The sequence below is a fragment of the Citrus sinensis genome, chromosome 3 (genome assembly GCF_022201045.2).
Source record: "Citrus sinensis cultivar Valencia sweet orange chromosome 3, DVS_A1.0, whole genome shotgun sequence".
NCBI lineage: Eukaryota > Viridiplantae > Streptophyta > Magnoliopsida > Sapindales > Rutaceae > Citrus > Citrus sinensis.
In genome coordinates this window covers 14,720,478-14,739,264 of record NC_068558.1, presented here as the reverse complement: position 1 = coordinate 14,739,264, position 18,787 = coordinate 14,720,478, and the positions used below count along the sequence as shown (strand labels likewise).

Here is an 18,787-nt window from a genome sequence, read left to right as displayed (position 1 = left end):
GTTTTATCACATAACTTTCTTTTCTCCAAGCTAAGTGGATTATTAAAAATAGGGAAGTAACATCACTGTGAGTCTGTGACTGACCGAAATTTTATGGAGACTTTTTTTTTTGTCCAAATTACATGAATCTCTATTTTAATAATTATATTCATATAAAATAAAATTGAGTTACTTTAATCAAAGGATATACAATTATCTTAAAATGAAGAAGTGATATGGTGAGCGATAAACGATGATACTCAACTAATAAAACTTCTCCTAAAATAAATTCATGTGCTCACTTTTAAATACAATTAATCTCATTACTAATAATAAGTAGCAATAAAAACCCACTCGAGCAACAAAGCTTGTGAGAAGCGCATTTTATTGCTGCTTGTGAGAAGCGCATTTTATTGCTGCTTGTGAGCAGAAAAGAGAACTACAAACCCATTGACACACTCATCGTTTTCATTTGCTTCTGGCCACAAAATATGATCTTACGTTCACATTTTGCTCGTAACCATCGCCAATCAATCATTCAATCTCTTTCTTCTGCTTCAACAATCACTCGTAAAAGAACTTTCGCACTCGCTTCTCCTTCAGCTTCGCATCAAGATTCTGATCACCACGCCTACAAACTGAATCACAAAGACTGGCTCTCACCAACCGAAGTCTTGAAAATCTTTTCAAATCTCAGAGACCCCATTTCAGTAATTTCAGTTTTGAATCAATACTCCAAGAGAAAAGACTACAATCCGAATGAAGCTCTTTACACTCTTATCATCAACAAGCTTGCTCAAGCCAAACGCTTCGATGCCATTGAAGACATAATGCAAAGAATAAAAGTTGAAAAACTGTGTCGTTTTTCAGATGGATTTTTTTATAATGTGATCAAAATTTATGGAAATATGGCTGGGAGAATTAGCAAAGCAATTGAGACCCTTTTTGATATGCCAAGTTATAATTGTTGGCCGAGTGTCAAAACGTTCAATTTGGTGCTCAATTTGCTTGTTTCGGCCAAACTGTTTGGTGAGATACAGGGGATTTACACTAGTGCTGCTAAGCTTGGAGTTGAGATTGATGCTTGTTGTCTTAACATTCTTCTTAAAGGGTTGTGTGAAAATGGGAATTTGGAGGCTGCATTCTACGTGCTCGATGAATTTCCTAAACAAAATTGTGAGCCCAATGTGAGGACGTATTCGACGTTGATGCATGGTTTGTGTGAGAAGGGTAATGTGGAGGAAGCATTTGGGTTGCTTGAGAGGATGGAAAGTGAGGGAATTGATGCTGATACGGTAACGTTTAATATATTGATTTCGGGCCTTAGGAAGCAAGGCAAGGTTGAGGAGGGAATGAAGCTTTTGGAGAGGATGAAGGGTAAAGGGTGTTATCCAAATTCAGCGTCTTATCAAGAGGTTTTGTATGGTTTGCTTGATAAGAAGAGGTTTCCTGAGGCGAAAGAGCTTGTAGGTAGGATGATTTGTGAACGTATGAGTCCTAGTTTTGTGTCCTACAAGAAGTTGATTCATGGACTTTGTAATCAGAAGCTGGTTGAGGATGTGGATTGGGTATTGAAGACGATGGTGCAACAAGGTTTTGTTCCGAGGATGGGGATGTGGAGGGAGATCGTTGGATGTGTTACTTTTGGGAAAGACAATCGTAACCGTGTTTACGTCACAGAAACTGTTGATAGCTTGGCCAGTTGAGGTTGATCCATGAATGGGAAAATTATGTCTTGCTCTGTTGGCCTGTAGATGGGTATGCTTCAAGGGGTTTAGAACTGATCGTCGGACATAAAATGGAGGGCGATGAAGATGCCTTTGGCTTAAACCATCATAAAGATTTTGATGAATTGGTTTGATCATGGTCTTCAATTTGACACCACCATGCCTGGACCTTTCAATTGTCTGAGATTAATGTCAACTGCTGTACCACTCTCAAAGGAAAAAGATGTGGATGCCTATATACTCTCTTTTTGTCCAGCCACATATGTATCTCTAAACTTCAGCAGCAAATTGGCGATGCTGTAGAATTAAGTTCTCAGACTCAGAATCGATTGTAATTGTTCGACCTCAAGCTTTATGCAAAATTTCCAAAAACAGAAGAGTTGAAAATTTGCATTGAAGTGGTTTCTGTAATATGCTATACATGTGCTAACAAGTAATACAAACATACCAACCAAATGAAAATGCAATATCTAAAAAGCAGTTTCTGACATTCTATTTGGATGCGATACAATCTAATCAAAAAATGCGCAAAACTTAAACGTTCATTTCGTAATTCACACCTATTTTGCAATGGTAAAATTACTATGAGACATCAGTTTCAGCTCCTCGGTTTATATCCTCTGCCCCCTTCAGATCCCCTTCAGAAAGCTCAGGTTTTATGAACTCGATCTGCCCATCATCAACCCCCTCAGTTTTGTTCACCTCATCATCATCTTTCTTTTCTTCACTATCAGCACTCACTTTATCTGTTTGGCCTAATATGTCTGCTTCAGGATCACTTGAACTTGTCCGCGTGATCTGTTCCTTGGTATCACAGTTGTCATCTCTAGTGGAGCAGGAGCTCATGGGAATGGGAAAATCAGGAATCCTTTCAAGTCTAGAGGATGGAAGAGATTCATCATCAGAGGAATCAGAATCAACATAAAGTTCTCGTTCTGTCACCGGTGATGTACCTCCTCGACGCTTTGTTGAATCTTTCCGAGAGAAGGCATGTTTTATGCTGCGAGCATGTTTCTCAGCATGTTTCATGATGCTCTTTGCCATACCTTTCACATGTCCCCTGCTAGGACTTTCTGGACCACTTTCGTCCGAACTCACATTTATATCTTTTGTAGCCTTAACAGGAATAGACCCTGAAAGGCTGTCTTCCACTATGAACTTCACACCAACGTCCTTTGTATTGACTGCTCTAAGGTTGACACGTGGAGAAGGAACAGCCTCTCCAATGCTTCCTGCATGATCTTCCTTTCTAGAATTCCTCTGAAACATAGAACCAATCTTCCGTAGGCCCCGTCTTATTGAATTTTTTCCCTCCTGATTATCATCAGTGCTGCTGCTGTCATTGTTCAAGGATCCAGATGCGGCAGAATTGGTACTGTTAAAGGAACCATTAGGCACTCTGCGGACCAGGGTATCCAAGCGCCTGTTCTTACCCTTTCTAGGCTCCCATGTCTGAGCTACTTCACTTCCTGGTTGATGGACCCATATCCCAGTCTCTTGTTGCCCCTCAATGTTGATGGGTTCAAAATTATCTACCACCTTTGGTGACTTCTCTGACGATACAGACGAAAAGGAACCCTTGTCAGTAGTTTCATTCGCAAAGGATTCCTGTATATCTTTCTTGTTGCTTTGATCCTCCTTGTTTCCCATACCTTCCTTGTTTAATGTTCCCCCGTCACATGGACTATCAACCCCCTGCTGAAATTATGCCAACAGTTCACATGAAACTTTACTGCTTACCTCGGCAGAAGTGTTTCATCACAATTTAAAACAATATGTCAAACTGTTATATTTTTACTAGTCACTGAAAGCTGATACAACAGACCTTTGCACTCTCTTCAAGAACTGTTATTGCGAGATGCAGCCTGCCTATTTTAATGTTCTGAAGAGGTATCCACATGTCGTGTCTCTGGCCATCCCTAAGATCACTGATATTTATGGTACAATCACTGTGAATAACAGAAAATTAAGTCAAATATAGCAATTGCAGAACAAGCTTTCATTAGATCATGAAAAATTAGAATTAAAGATTGGTAACTAAGCAAGAAAAATTAAGAAAAATGAAGGCAGGGGGAAAAACAAAGAAAATGACTGCCAGAACAAAAGTGCAAGTCATACCATAGAATCTTATTTTATAAATCCCTATTCAAAATATTTTTAGTAATTCTAAAGGGCATGCACCAGTAACTTACTATAAATGTAAACAAGAAAACTTTTAAATAATGACGGCCTGGTATCCTTACAGCCAATATAAAAAGAGAAGTCAAACACTTTTAAGTTCTTTAAGACTACCTCAAGGAACTTCAGGGAAAGCATCAAATTCTTCCAAAGGGCAAAAGTAAGAGAGGCATCAACATTTCCACCCTTTTCTCTGTACTACACTATGCTTTAACAATATTTCTTCTCATTGCAAAATAAATATGCATCATACTGATATCCAAATTTTGTTATCTGACTGCCTGTTATTTGGGGAATAATGGCTCCAAAGAAAGAAGCTGTATAAGCTAAACCAAATGCGCATAAAATCTTAGTAATTTGGCATTTATCGCATGAAAACCATAAATTAAGTGCCGCAATAGTAGAATCTCTTATAGATGTTTTATTTGATTGTTTATTGTTCTTATTGAAAAATGAAAAAAATGTGATAGGAAGATACCTGAAAACCTCAATGTACATAATTATGAACAATCAAAAGAAAAAAACAAAACTGCATTGCCTTTTTTATAGCATTAAGTGCAAAGGTTTGCCCCTTAGTACACGATGTTATATAGCAAGGTTTAGAATAATACCCAAGAGTATCATCAACGAAATGGTCCTTATCACGAACTTCAATAACTAGCACATTAGGAGAGTCCCAAGTACTTATGGGAATATTAAATTCCTCATGCCATTTTGGAGACAGTGTTTTCCTCTGTGTTTTTGTCCTGAATCTGTAAGGGCCAAGTTGCCCCTTCACATATGGATCAGCCAGACCTGAAAATTTCAACCAGTCATCGCAAAGAAAGATTTGGAATACTCTGTGACGGAACAATGACAAAAAAATAGTTTTTAACCAAACCATTTAAATCCGATGGTTTCATGTCAGATGCTTCAACAACTTCAACTCTGGCATATGCAACTGGTTCCTTCACATCAACAGAGAACCAATTTCCTGACAAGAATATAATTAAGGGAATGAATTTAACATATCAATAGGGGGGAAAGAAAAGAAACTACAGCATCCCGAACTATGGCTAGCAATACAGCAATGATCTTCATATTGACATCTGTCTTCAGGTACAATATCCAGATCCATATCCACATCATAAAGTGATATTGAATAAAACAAAGTTATTGTTCATTTGGTTCTGGTAGTACAGCAATGATTAAAATCTCATAACTTATGCCTGCATTTTTTCACCCAACTTCCATGAAATAATCTACTTAAGCTGATAAACAATATACTCGCATGTGCCCTTCCCACATGCCATAGCAATCCACATACCATATAAAGCAACCATTTTTCTTTCCCAAAGCTTTTCAGTAGCTTATTCATTTTCATTTAACCACAAGTAATATTTCTCATAACTATCATAAGTTCACTTGAGCATCTCTGTATCTTACTTAATACCTAGAGACGGTAAGAAGCCTGATGGTTTTCTAAATCTACCTTCCCTTCTAGACCTTACTACTCCGGCTCTTTCCTGGATCTTAAAAAACGAGTGCAACCCTCTTGTACACTAAAAGATCCCCTTATTAAACCCGTATCTCCACCAACCAAGTTACCTATTCCAGCCTACAGATTACCTACCAGTCAACTCCAAAATTATGAAGGAACCATATTCTACACCAATGAATAATGATAAACAGAAAAAATTATTAACTACTATCAAAAGTTATAAACCACAAATTCGAAACACACTGCAGAATCCCAGAAGATTTAGGCTGTGAATTACCTGGCTGTGGTGAAGCAAATTTATCCACATCAACAACCAGCATATTGGGCTGTAAAAAAGATCAAATATTAAGCCAAAACTCAAACCAAAAGAAACATTGTTGGATTTGAGAATCTACAACTTCATCCCAAAGTCGCGACACTGATTTTTAGGTTAAAAAAGAAGAAGAAACTAACTACTACATGTTTGTGAAATTTAAGCAGCAAATGAAACTAAATGAAAGGACAGCTGCTAGTTTGAAGGGAGTAAGGATAAAGAACTAACCTCCACAAGTGTCTGCTCAAATGCTATGGACAGGAGCTTGTCCTAGGAAAAGAAAAGAGAAAACACATTGGACTTTACAGAAGGAGAGAGATATCAAACAATTGAAAGTCAATAATTTATTTTTGTGTTCCTGTATTAAACTTACCAGCCATCCAGCAATTCCCGGAAATTCTGTAACATCAAGCCCATGAGTGAAGATAGGTTTCACAGTCATCTGGAAATATGGCGGTTCAGCAAAGCATACCCTCAACCGGTCAATGAAAGGCCATCTCCGAAGAAACTTCACTCCAACCAGAACCTAGAAGAAAATAAAAGCGTAGCTTAAAGTCAAACAATTTCACCCCATATTTCTTCGAATAAAATAAAACACAAAAAAAAACACCATGCCCTTGGAATCTGAACCATGCCATTTAAATCACCCAACAAATATTAGTATTGCAAGAATTTGAACTGATTCGTCATATTCAATCAACCGACATTTATCTTAAAGACAGCCTAAAATATACTTTAATACAAGAATCACATATACTGCCCGAACCTTCCCCTCAACATGCATGCCAGTCACATGCATCTTGGCCCACATTCCAAATCCCAGTCTTTTCCTTAATTTCACAGCAAGTATTGCACTCATATCATCTGCTGTGAGAAAGTTCATTCCCAACTCTAATACCTGCAATTATCACATATTAAAATCTCCTTGGAAACAATAACAAAATACATTGTAGAGCCACCACGCTATAAGAGAAGATACAACATGCCAGATCAGGGTTCAGTGACACATACCATGTGGTCATCATCATTGGATTGGCGAAGAACTCTCATTTCTGTAAGCATTGGGGGGTTTCTACCCAGGTACAGATGCTGAACCAAAGCTTTCTTCTGCAAATATATCATTGCCAATACAGTCATTAGCAGACCAAAATATAACGCCAGAGAAAAGCTATAAGCTTTTGGCACTGAAAATGGATACTATCTAACTGAAGTAATCATGTTTGCTAACCTCAACTAACATTGAAATATAAAACTAGTGAATTCTCATAATTCTGTTACCCGTCCTAGAGAGAAAAGGAATTTTATAAAGTCAGTTCCAAAAGTAAATAGTGTCATACTGCAGTCCATGGTTTGTACTTCTCCAAAAACCATGGTATAATGGGGAGAAGTAACTTCTGTGAAGCAATTTGTTCCATGCATATGGGCCACATCTTTTCAATAGCATGATTCAACCATCTTACCGTTTCAGAATCTTTAAGCACCTGAAAATAAAGAGAAAACATTATCATTTACTCCAAGAATCAAGATCAACATCAATGCATCCAGTTTAGTTTTCATTTATATATTAAACAAATGTAGCATAAAGTTAATAACAAAAAGCTGAAAGCATAGGCACCTTTACTCTTTGAAAGTGAAAGAAGAAAAACTTTATCTTTTGATCCTTTTTCACTTTGTCTTAGTGGATCAACCAAAACACATACTAACTTTCCACTGAACCCAGAAAATATAATTTGATTTTGAGTTTTGAAGACTAAGGCTAACTTCATACTTAAAGGAATCAATACAAAACCTTTTCATTTTACAAAATTTCCATAGATTCACGCTAAATCTAAATTAAAATACCCATTAAAATGAATAATCAAAAATAAAAAAAAAATCAACAACCAAGAATCTTACCATATCAAAAGTAGAATATTAAGAAATATAGAAATAGAAAAATACCCTTCTTTGAAAAGAATTCTTTCTCTCCTCGAACTCCACTTTCCTCCTCAATCTCATGACGTATCGATCATGAACCTTTCACCAAAAAATTAATTAAAAACACAAATTAACCCACTGATCATTCAAATCACAATTAAAAACAAACAAATTAACATTAAATTTTAAAATACACACCGAGTACAGATAGATTAGAGAGATGAAATAAGCAGCTGGGTGGCAACGATCGAAGTAAGAAAGCAACCAAAGCAAAAACAAAACAATGCCCACATGGTGCATTATTGATATCTCCATCAAACTCATCTTTTTTGTTCTTTGCTTTTATCAACAAATATTTCTCCCTTCGTTCTTCACGTGACCTAATTCAAGAATCACAAGAAAATTGAAGGAAAAAAATAAAATAAACTCCTGAAATAAATATTGAATTTTGGGTATTGGGTGGCGGCAGTTTTCAGAGTTACTACTACTAACACAACATGCTGTGTTTTGTTTGTAATTATTTCTTTACGAGAAGAACAGGGAGCGGTTAATGAAGAAAGGTAAATTATTTATAGGATGAGATTATATGTTTTTTTTTTTCCGGTAAAGTAACGGTACCGTAATATGGAAGCAAGCGGCCGTATTTAAACTAATTAATTAATTAGTATCTGTTTTTTCAGATTTGGTTCGACTGGCTTTGTTCTGAAAGCACATGAAAAGTAGTCAGTTTGAGGTTCGTGCGCTTTGACTGCTTGTTCTCCGACACGTGTCCTTTACGTGTCTCATTGTGGGGCCTTGTGTACTAAGAAATATATGAGATCCCTACAGATAAAATTATGTAATAATCGTTATTTAAAAAAAAATAAACATTATGTAAACTGTTATTTTTTATAAAGGTTCACTACGTTAGAGTTCACTTATAGTGGAGTATGAATTTCAGTCACACACATAAAGTGATAAATAATAAATAATGAGTTATAATAAATTTTTTATTATTTATTATTTTTCGTGTTTGACTAAGATTCGTATTCCACCGTAAGTGAATTCTAATATAACTATAGTCTTTTTATAAATATAAAATTTTATAACTTAAAAAATATATATAAAGAAATATCATTATGTAAACTGTTATGACTATGAACAGATTATTAATATGATTATGTGCATACCGAAGAAGTTTTTTATAATTATTTTTGAAATTCTAAATATGGATTTAAAAAAAACGTGTTAATATCTAAAAATTATACAATTTGAGGACTTTAATTAAGTGTCGAAATAATTATTTGGGTATTGGGACAATCATGCCCACACGTTCACTTTCTCGATTTGTGCTCTTCTCACATGTCTAGTGGATTAAAATATGCGATCAAGTGTTTTGAAATTTAGACAATTATGAGAATTTGAAAGATCAAAATTACTAAAAACGTTGTACAATTAATTGGTTAGATACTATTATGCAAAGGATTTTTTTTAAACATTTAATTGATTTTTTTGGTCAAAATTATTTTGGGTGTTGCTTTCCCTTTCAAAGATCAATGCGACAATGACCGAAAACTAAAAGAAGCTTTAACGGTTACCACTTACCATCCAATCCATCAACGTTAATAAATTATTTAGTTATTGTATTCTAATTGGACACAGAAATATAATTACAGTCGGTTTTTCTCTTTTTCTTTTTCTTTTTTTGAACAGATTTTTTTTTAATTAGGAAAAAGATTTTTATTATATGTATACATATGAAAAAGAGAAAGAAATGACTTTAATGACCTGTATGTAACTATTAAAGAGATTGTTAATTTCTACCGAACTATAATTAATGTATAGCACTTGTTCCTTTACTATTTTAATAATAACCAATAACCACTGGCACCATAATTTTATAGTATTGTTCTTATTTTTAAGGGAAAATATCCACCGTCCACCTATTTTTTACACCTTTTTCAAAAATACACAATTCCTTCATTTTTTAGCTGGAATCCACCTAAAGTTACATTTTTTTTCACTTTTCCACTTCCGTTTGGAGTCCGTTAAGAAAACTAACGGAAACTTAATAAAATGACCATTTTACCCCCAAAACGAAAATTACAATTTCACCTTAAAAAATACCAAAAATAATAAGATTTAATGATGAATATCATTATTGGTACTTTAATGAAGTACAAAAAAATCTTAACTACTAGAGATTATAACTCAATTAATAATAAAACTCTACTTATCTTAAATTCAATTGATGATTTGTGAGATTGGGCTATTTTTAATACTACTGTTATAATTTAGCATTCTAATTACAGATATATTTAAAAAAAAACATGTATTTGATGGTTATGGAATTAATTTATTTATTGACCGATGGGGAAAATAATTAGATTTAATCTAATTATTTTTTGTAATTTTTAAGGTGAAATTGTAATTTTCGTTTTGGGGGTAAAATGGTCATTTTTTAAAGTTTCCGTTAGTTTTCTTAACGGATTCCAAACGGAAGTGGAAAAGTGAAAAAAAATGTAATTTTGGGTGGATTCCAGCCAAAAAATGAAGGAATTGTGTATTTTTGAAAAAGGTGTAAAAAATAAGTGGACGGTGGATATTTTCCCTATTTTTAAATATACTTTTATTCATATTTATTATTAATTAAATAAACCATATAAATAGAAATAACTAAAATGAAATAATTTAACTACTACAAGTAGGACACATAGGTTTCAACGTGAATACAAAATTTATAATAAAGTACTTTTTATATTCCTAAAATAAAATAAAATAAGCAAATGACCATTTATCCCTCATTTCTTTTGAAATTTTTTGTAACGGAGAAGTTATCAACTATTATGAAAATAGCAAGTAATTAGTGGTATATATAAGATTTCAGTAGAGTGATACTGGCAATCTTTCTAACTACTATAAAAAATAAAACGATTGGGCTTGCATTTAAAATAAGATATAGTATTCAAACAAAACAATTTGGAATGAGATAATTAAATGCATACAATTAATTGAAAAAAAAAAAAAGCAAACCTTAGTTTGTATATTCTAATATGTTCATAAGATAATTTAGATTTTTTAATTCATATTATTTTTTAAACAATATACAACAATCTAAGGTACAACACCTTGATGCTTAAAAAGTGAACACTCTAAATTCTTAGTTACACCTTTAAATTTGGGAAATTATTTCGGCACTACCTTTTTTTTTGGTCATATGTATATCTAACCACCATAAAATTTTAACATGTACTTTGCACCACCTTTGTTTTTAAGTTTGTATCAATCAACTATTTTGACACTAAAAGTGATCATTTTATCCCTAAATGAATTAAAAGACTATTTTATCCTATTAAATTTTGAAAAAAAAACTATAATTATAAGGATACCCCTAAATTCAATAAAATAAATAAATCTCAAAATCTAAGATGATAATTTTTAAATGAAATTATAATTATAAAAAGTAACGTCTTGTAATTATATTTATTTGTATTATTTTTTGTAATTAAATTATATATTTAATAATATAATTATAATTTTATTTAATTTTTGTAATTAAATTAAGTATAAGGAAGTTTACAAAAATTAACATGAAGAGAAAAGCTCCGTATAATTATTGTAAACTTTCCTATAATTAATATTAAGAAACTTCCCCATACAAATAAAATGAAATTATGATTATAAAAAATTGGCATGATAATTTTTAAATGAAATTATAATTATAAAAAATTAACATATTGGATTTTAAATTTAATTTTTTTATTAAACTCAGGGATATTCTTATAATTCTAATTTTTTCATTTTTTAAAATTTTGTAAAATAAAATGGTCTTTTAATTCATTTAGAAGTAAAATTGTCATTTTTTAGTATCAAAGTAGTTGATTGATACAAACTTAAAAATAAAGCTAGTGTAAAGTACATATCAAAATTTTGTGTTGGTTACATATGACAAAAAAAATGTGGTGCCGAGATAATTTTGCTTTCAATTTTCATTAAGCCGAATTTCTATATATTGTATGTAATACTATATATATTTTCAGAGAGTAGCTATGCTCCGGTCATTCTCAACTATATGTCTCAAAATGATGTCGTGCTTTAAGTAATTAAGCATCTTAGATTTTCTCTCGGCTATCTTATTTCTGATCCGTTGATTTCAAAGTGAACATTACTTTTGTTTAGATTTTATATTCTACATAAAATCCTGTAGATCTCTTTTCTCTTTCTCTATCGCACGAGAGTGATTCCAAAGCCTTCTTCAAGCTTTCCCATTTTGTCAACTAGCGGGAAACTCCACCGAAGCCCTCTCTCGGTGGATTTTTTTTACTCTCTCTTTTCTTTGCCTTTATCTTAGGTTTTGAAAAAAAATTCTTTCTCCTTTCATTCTACGCAGATATTTATTTTGGCTTTTTTTTTTCCCTTGATTCTGAAGCTTTTAGTCTTCATATTTTGAAAATTCTAGCACGTTGGAGGTCAATTCATACAGATTTGTTATTTTATCAATTGAAAAAATTGTCACGAGCAGTAGAGAGATAATCTGAACGAGCTTAAAAGTTTCGAGCACATTGTAAAAGAAGAATCTCAAAAGTGCACAATTCTCTCGAACTTCAATAAATATATATATATATATATTCCTATGATTTTCTCAATTGATTACGTTACCAAATTAGTGTTTTTTTTCGATCGTGTTATTACTTTATTGTAAATAGGGATTATCACAATGTTGAGTTGTGTCTCACATTGATTAAAAAATAAGAAATACTTGAGTTCATAAGGTGGTAGGTCATTCCACTTAAAAAGTTAGTATTTTAGGTTGAATATCTAGAAATCTTCTACTAAGTCCCTCGAACAAGTGATATCAGAGCTAGACACTAATAACTGAAATGTGGTGGTAAAACAACTCAGGTGTGTCAGACGAAAAAACCGGAGTCCGATGGTGGTTTCGTCTGAGGGAGAGATTGTTGAGTTGTATCCCACATTAATTTAAAAAAATATATATTTAAGTTTACAAGGTGATAAGTCACTCCACCTAAAAAGTTAATCTTTTAACTTAAATAATTAGAAATCTCATGGTAAATCCACACAATATTTTAGTTTCTGTTTTATATTTTGGATATGTATTTTTAATTATGTTTGTATCTCCACCGTTAGTGGCTTTAATAAATGACATGCTGCCCATTTCAAAAAAAAAAAAAAAAAGAATCTACATTTTCAAAGTTGACGTCATAATTAATATATAAGTGAAAAAGTGCACCACGTGGCCAAGTCAAGTAAGATGTCACAATACAATTAAATTCTTTTATGGCAAATTATCAAATCTACACGGATTTTGCGTTTATAAGCCGCGTCGGCAAGCTAGCATCAATCATTTGCATCCGCGTTTACGTTTTTGTTGTGTGTGTCCACTTATTCGGCGACACATCATCCAAACGGCAGAGTTTATCGACTTTGCAGGCCAGTTTCACATTCTGAATTTCCGTCGTCGTTTTCATGATGGCCATTGTCAAATTCTATATATATAATTATTCCCCTTTTTTTCCTTTTCAATGGGACCAAGTACCAGCAGGTGTTTAAATATTATTTGAATTATGGGGTTCGGTATCTAAGTATCTAATTCACTGTTTATGATAATATCCAATTTTTTAAAAAAAATTAAATTTTCATTACCATCCAAATATATAAATACAGCAGTAAGTAGAACAAAACCACATTTAAGTCATGTACGTAAATACGTAATGAGATGTCATGCATACGTACTTTCACTCAGTATATGCACAACAGATTTGTGCTCCACTTAAGTTTTCTCTCCAATCTTTCATATTAATAATTAATGAGATTTGTTTGGTATAAGTTCGAGTCTTAACTGTTTGGTTTCTCATTTTCTCTCAAAATTATACAATTAAGTATGGATTTTTTTTTTTTATAAAAATAGGTAGAGTAGATATATCTTTTCAATAGTAGTAAGATAAATGTATCTTAAATATAGGAATATGAATCTGATTTTGAATTATAAAAGAATTTATTTAGATTAGTTTCATTAGATTTTTTTAATTATAAATATCAATAAACTTCTGATGGCAACATATTAGTAATAAAAAATAATGAGATATGCTTATATGTTCGTTTTCACACCATCATCTTTCCCTTTCGTTCCCAAAATAATTAAATTATCTCATAATTGTTGACTAGTTTTTGATAAACAAAACCGTCAAAATGTTAGGTTGATATGCGGATATGGTGTTACGTTAATTATCCAATTACTTAGGAATAGTCAATAAATGATGCCATGCTAGGTTTGATTACACTTTGCACATATGAAAAAAGACACAAGATAACGCACATCTACTGGCAAGTCCAGGAGGCCCCATATATTTGGGCTTCTAAATTAGGGAGCATAGGGCTTGGTATGCAGAGAACAAACCATTTCTTTGGTAACATCTTGTCTACAGCAATGACAAATAGCTCAACCCTAAAATCAGGGTAACGAGTAAATTTAAGGGGCAAATATTTACAGACCAGATGATATTTTACATTTGATTAAAAATAAACTGAAACTTTTATTTTTCAATTGTCTACTTAAGTTTTATAAAGTGGATCAATGCTCCACTGACATCTTAAAATTATGACATCCTTTATCGGATTATATTATATGGCAAGTCCAGGACACTGAATTAAGTTGATTAGATTAAGCTGAATTATATTAGATGGTCTCATGTTTGGTCCAGTACCGGATTAGATTATATTAAATTATATTTAGATAATATTAAATAGCATTTAAGTTGATGTTTAAATATAAATATCAATTACTCATGAAATTTTATAATCATAATTAAATAAATTTAACAAGTAAGTAATAAGAAAATTAAATATTTTGCAAATAAGTTATTTGGTAGTCATAATATAATAATCAAATAAAAACACACAAAACAATCTAAATATTGAATTAATTTTTATCAAATATTTAGAAATATTATATCAAATCAATTAATTAATGGTATTATTAATTTTCATGATTATTTTTAATATTATATTAGTGATTATTAAATTTAGTGCAATCCAATAATGCAGTAAATTATTAAAATGGTTAATTTTATTGATAAATTATTAAATATACAGGTAATGAAAATATAATCTCAAGAGTTAGTAGAAATAAAAGTACCAATTTAATTGGATCATAGATAGCAAATAAAAATAAATTTTAAGTAAATCAAAAATAAAAATTATTTGATTAAATTAGGTATAAATAAAAAATTATATAAATAAAAGCATCATGAATGGACAATTTTTTTTCTTTAAATCTTATCCCATGTAAACTCATGTGTAAATTAGTATTATTAATCCCATGATTTTAGGATTAAATTCAAATTTTAGTCCCCCTTAATCCAATCCAACTAAGCTTGCCAAACATAGGATAAGTATTTAATTCCAAAATTAATCAAATCTTATACTTAATTCTATCATCCAAACATGGCCTAAAAGTTTCCTATTAACTATTAATAAATACTATTAATTTTTTAATATCAATAAAATACCCTAACTGTATCATAATTTATATCAATAATATAGTATATAAAATATATAAAAATATAATTAATTTTTGTAAATATCAATATAATTAAAATGAAACCCAAAAAAGTTTAAAAAAATATATTGATAATGGTAACACATATGTTATGTTTATCAGGAATTTACCTCTGGTGTGCCCTGAAACTTTAACTTTTGTATTAATGTAGTTATACCCTCATACTTCAAAATTATCACAATATGTCTTTTGACATGCGTAATGTCTAAAATACCCTCAAATATCTCCAATTACACAGGCGCTGAATGCTCAACCTTGTTCTTCTCCTTTACGAGATTTCTTCCTCCTCCTCTTCACTGAATTTCTTCTCCTTTGGCCGCAATAGCTTCATCAAAATTACCCTTATCAACCATAATAATTTCTCTCTTGTTGGTGGTGGCATTCTTGGAGGCGGCATTCTCAGTGGCTGTGAAAATCATCCCTAATCGACGGCCAAGATTTCATGAAGTAGCATCAATATTAGATCTTCGCCAAGTAAAATTTTATATATACATACATGGGTTTCTTGAATCTTGGTCCTATAATTTATAGTTGGTTAACGTTGCATTTCTTGTTATCATGTCTGATATGGTAATGGGTTGGATTAATCTTGGGTTTTATCCAATACTGTTGAAGAGTTGATTGAGTACTTTATTGATACTGAAGCTCAGGAGCTTGAGTTTGAAATTGCAAGGTTAAGGCCAAGGTCAGTTCATTTGTTTGATTTATTGTTTTATTAAAACAATGAAATGTTTTTAGAAATGCATGCAACTTGATTGATATTTTGCCTCTTCCAAGGCGTATTAATAGATGAAGGTGTACAAATTTGGTTAAATGCATCTTAGAATAATTTATATGTTAATGAGAATGAATGGAGTGTGAAAGGTTTTGTAGATATGTAACTCCTTGATTTGCTAATAGAAAGTGAATTTCCTTGATTTTTCTGTATTTGTGAAGATTATCTACTTTTTGAAGTTTGATTATGAGAAACAATGAGTTCCAATTGTTTGGTCATTCTTCTTTTCTACCTCACCAGGCACTTGCAGTAGCATCAATAAATTATAGGCATCAAGATTCAAAGAACGTCATGATGCTTGTCGACTTCACTTATTTCACTTGCATGCTTGGTATCACTCTGTTTTTGGTTGAAGAGTTTTTTCGGCTATATGCCCTGAATTTATCTTGTCTCATCCTGCCTGTTTCCGTTCCTTCGTTCCTCTCTATTTCTCTCCTCATGCTTGCATGAGAAGATGTGCCCATTTCTCTCTACACTAGCTGTAACTTCGACGAAAAAGTAAATTTTTTACAACTTTCATATTCTCATAGTGTGGAATTACCTTGAACCAAAAATTGAAGCACTAACACGTTCCATCATGTGCAAGTTTCAGCTAGAATGTATGGCCCCTTTTATTTTTATTGTTCATTTTTTCTAATTATTATCATCATCATCATCAGTAGAAGCAGCAGTAGTAGTAGAAGGTAGAATTTCGAGACTTTCAATGTGAATTGGTCAAAATATCTTTCAATATGGCATTTTTATTAAAGAGTGTTTTTGTTTCTTTTCATTTATTTTAATTTTTTAAAAAAATCAAAAGAAATTTTGTCTACCTTTTCTCATTCTCAGATTCTTGTTCCTGGACTCCTAATTATGTCACATGTGTTGTTGGTATAGAAGTAGCTGTGCTAAAGGCCAAATGCTTACCATTTTCTTTTCTTTTCTTTATAGATTTGAATTTGAACTACTTTCCCTTCCCTATTTGTATCTTTTTCCATACTCTTCCTATCTTATTATTAGACAATTAAAAAATCTCTGGTTAATTTCAAGAAAAAAATTTCTCTATGGTTTTATCTAGTTTTGATGGTCATGGTTTTAAGCTATTGCAAATAGCTTTGCTACTTCAGAAGATATCATATTAAGAAAAACATTTAGACTGTACTGATGTGATATCAAATATCCCTTCGCCCATCTTGCGAGTATGAAACATCCTGCAAAAAAAAAAAAAAAATCAGGGTTTGCAATTTAGTACATTATATATTAGTTTTTTTTATAATAAGAATGGTGATTTTATTATTGATATAAATGAATTTTATTAGTGGTAATTATGGAGCATTTTTTATGCAGTCTTTGGAGGTTCTAGCTCATGGCCTTGACGTCAACACGTATTGCCAATTAAGATGATATTACATGATATCGAAAAATATTGGCTGTCAAATTATTTGGCCATAGGTTGTGGTAACCAACTATATAGTGACACTCTCAAGAGCTTCATTACTGTGATTTTGTCATTTTTGGATAAGTTATTATGAGATGCAACAGTTACATTAGGGATGTAGTTGACATTTGATGTAATTAAATATAGTTTTATTTTTTAAAATATATTATTAAAAGAATATAAGATATTTTGTGTTATATATGGGATATAATAGGATGATCATAATAATTAAAAGAATGTTCAGCTCAAATACACGACTATAGTTGAGTATTTTCATAAATACACAACTACAGTCGAGTATCTTTATAAATACATAACTACAGTTGAGTATCTTCATAAATACACGTTGACTATATATTATTGAAAGAATAGAAGATAGTTTTGTATTATATATGTGATATAACATGATAATCATAATAATTAAAGGAATGCTCAGCCCAAATACACGACTACAGTCAAGTATCTTAATAGATACACACACCTCTCACTAGAATTCATAATCTTCTTGTGTTTTTATTGATCATTTGACACTTATAAATCATTACCCATCACTTAAACATCAATTGTTCATCTCTTAATAAATAACTGCAGTCGGGTAAAATTATATATGCACGACAACAGTAAGGTAACTTCATAAATATGTGATTGTAGTCAATAGAGGTGGCAAAAATACCCGCCCGGTCCGGACCCGGACCGTACCCGGGTGTTGCGGGCCGGGTAATACCCGGCCCGGGTATGAAGCCGGGTCGGTCTTGGGCATCACTTGATAAACCCGGAACCCAGATTTTATTAAAAAAAATTATAAAATATATATTATTTTAAATATTTTATATTTATTTGACTTATTTATTATACATATATAAAGTTTTAAACACTTAAAGTTTATATTTTCATGTCAAATTTTATTGAAATAAATTTAAAACTTATAAAATTATCAAAAAATAAAAAATATATACACATAAAATATTAAAAAATATAAAATCCGGGTACCCGGATTAAAACCCGGCCCGGACCCGGACCCGGACCGGTTGCATCCGGGCAGGGTCCGGTCATGGCAATACCCGGACCCGGCCCGGGGTTTTGCCATCTCTAGTAGTCAAGTACGTAGACAAAGAACAAAATTACCTAAAACACTCATCAAAATGATAACACAATCAGCATAAGTTTTAACATATCAAACTTCAATTTATCAAACAACAAAAACTTTTTTACATCAAACAACATAGGTCCAACCCATTTCAGAATCATAAATAAGTTTTAAGAGAGCACAAGTTGCTACTCAATCATCCTAACTATTAATTTGCTCCAAACACTCAGGCCCATCTATTATGATCCCCTTTGTTTCAAAGTCAAATTTAGAAACATCAATGGAAATAACTTGAGATACTCTTTCTATCAATTGTGCATATGTTGTAGAACGGGGAACCGTGATTCCTCTTACCT

At 31.9% G+C, this 18,787-nt stretch overlaps 2 protein-coding genes and 1 long non-coding RNA gene across 4 annotated transcripts; 2 read left to right on the top strand and 1 right to left on the bottom strand.

Moving 5' to 3' along the window:
- Window positions 1-235: 235 nt before the first annotated feature.
- On the top strand, window positions 236-2,104 carry LOC102607150 (pentatricopeptide repeat-containing protein At3g14580, mitochondrial). The gene has a single exon (XM_006477878.4). The coding sequence runs from the start codon at window positions 471-473 to the stop codon at window positions 1,683-1,685; it is 1,215 nt and encodes a 404-aa protein (XP_006477941.2). The 5' UTR covers window positions 236-470; the 3' UTR covers window positions 1,686-2,104.
- Window positions 2,069-8,246, bottom strand: LOC102606869 (C2 domain-containing protein At1g53590). 2 transcript variants are annotated; one of them, XM_006477877.4, is made up of 12 exons: window positions 7,793-8,246; window positions 7,619-7,693; window positions 7,015-7,158; window positions 6,689-6,784; window positions 6,444-6,575; window positions 6,051-6,203; window positions 5,906-5,947; window positions 5,642-5,690; window positions 4,765-4,857; window positions 4,496-4,679; window positions 3,532-3,655; window positions 2,069-3,401 (listed from the first exon to the last, which is right to left on the bottom strand). In XM_006477877.4, the coding sequence occupies exons 1-12, from the start codon at window positions 7,916-7,918 to the stop codon at window positions 2,289-2,291; spliced, it is 2,331 nt and encodes a 776-aa protein (XP_006477940.2). In that variant the 5' UTR covers window positions 7,919-8,246; the 3' UTR covers window positions 2,069-2,288. The 2 variants fall into 2 exon arrangements, with proteins under 2 accessions (XP_006477940.2, XP_015385585.2); XM_015530099.3 differs by having other exon boundaries at window positions 2,069-3,404; window positions 7,793-8,245.
- A 7,069-nt stretch (window positions 8,247-15,315) lies between these two features.
- LOC112498228 (uncharacterized) lies at window positions 15,316-17,541 on the top strand. Its single transcript, XR_003065286.2, has 2 exons — window positions 15,316-15,837; window positions 17,254-17,541. It is a non-coding gene; the product is annotated as an uncharacterized LOC112498228 (long non-coding RNA).
- The last annotated feature ends 1,246 nt before the right edge of the window (window positions 17,542-18,787 follow it).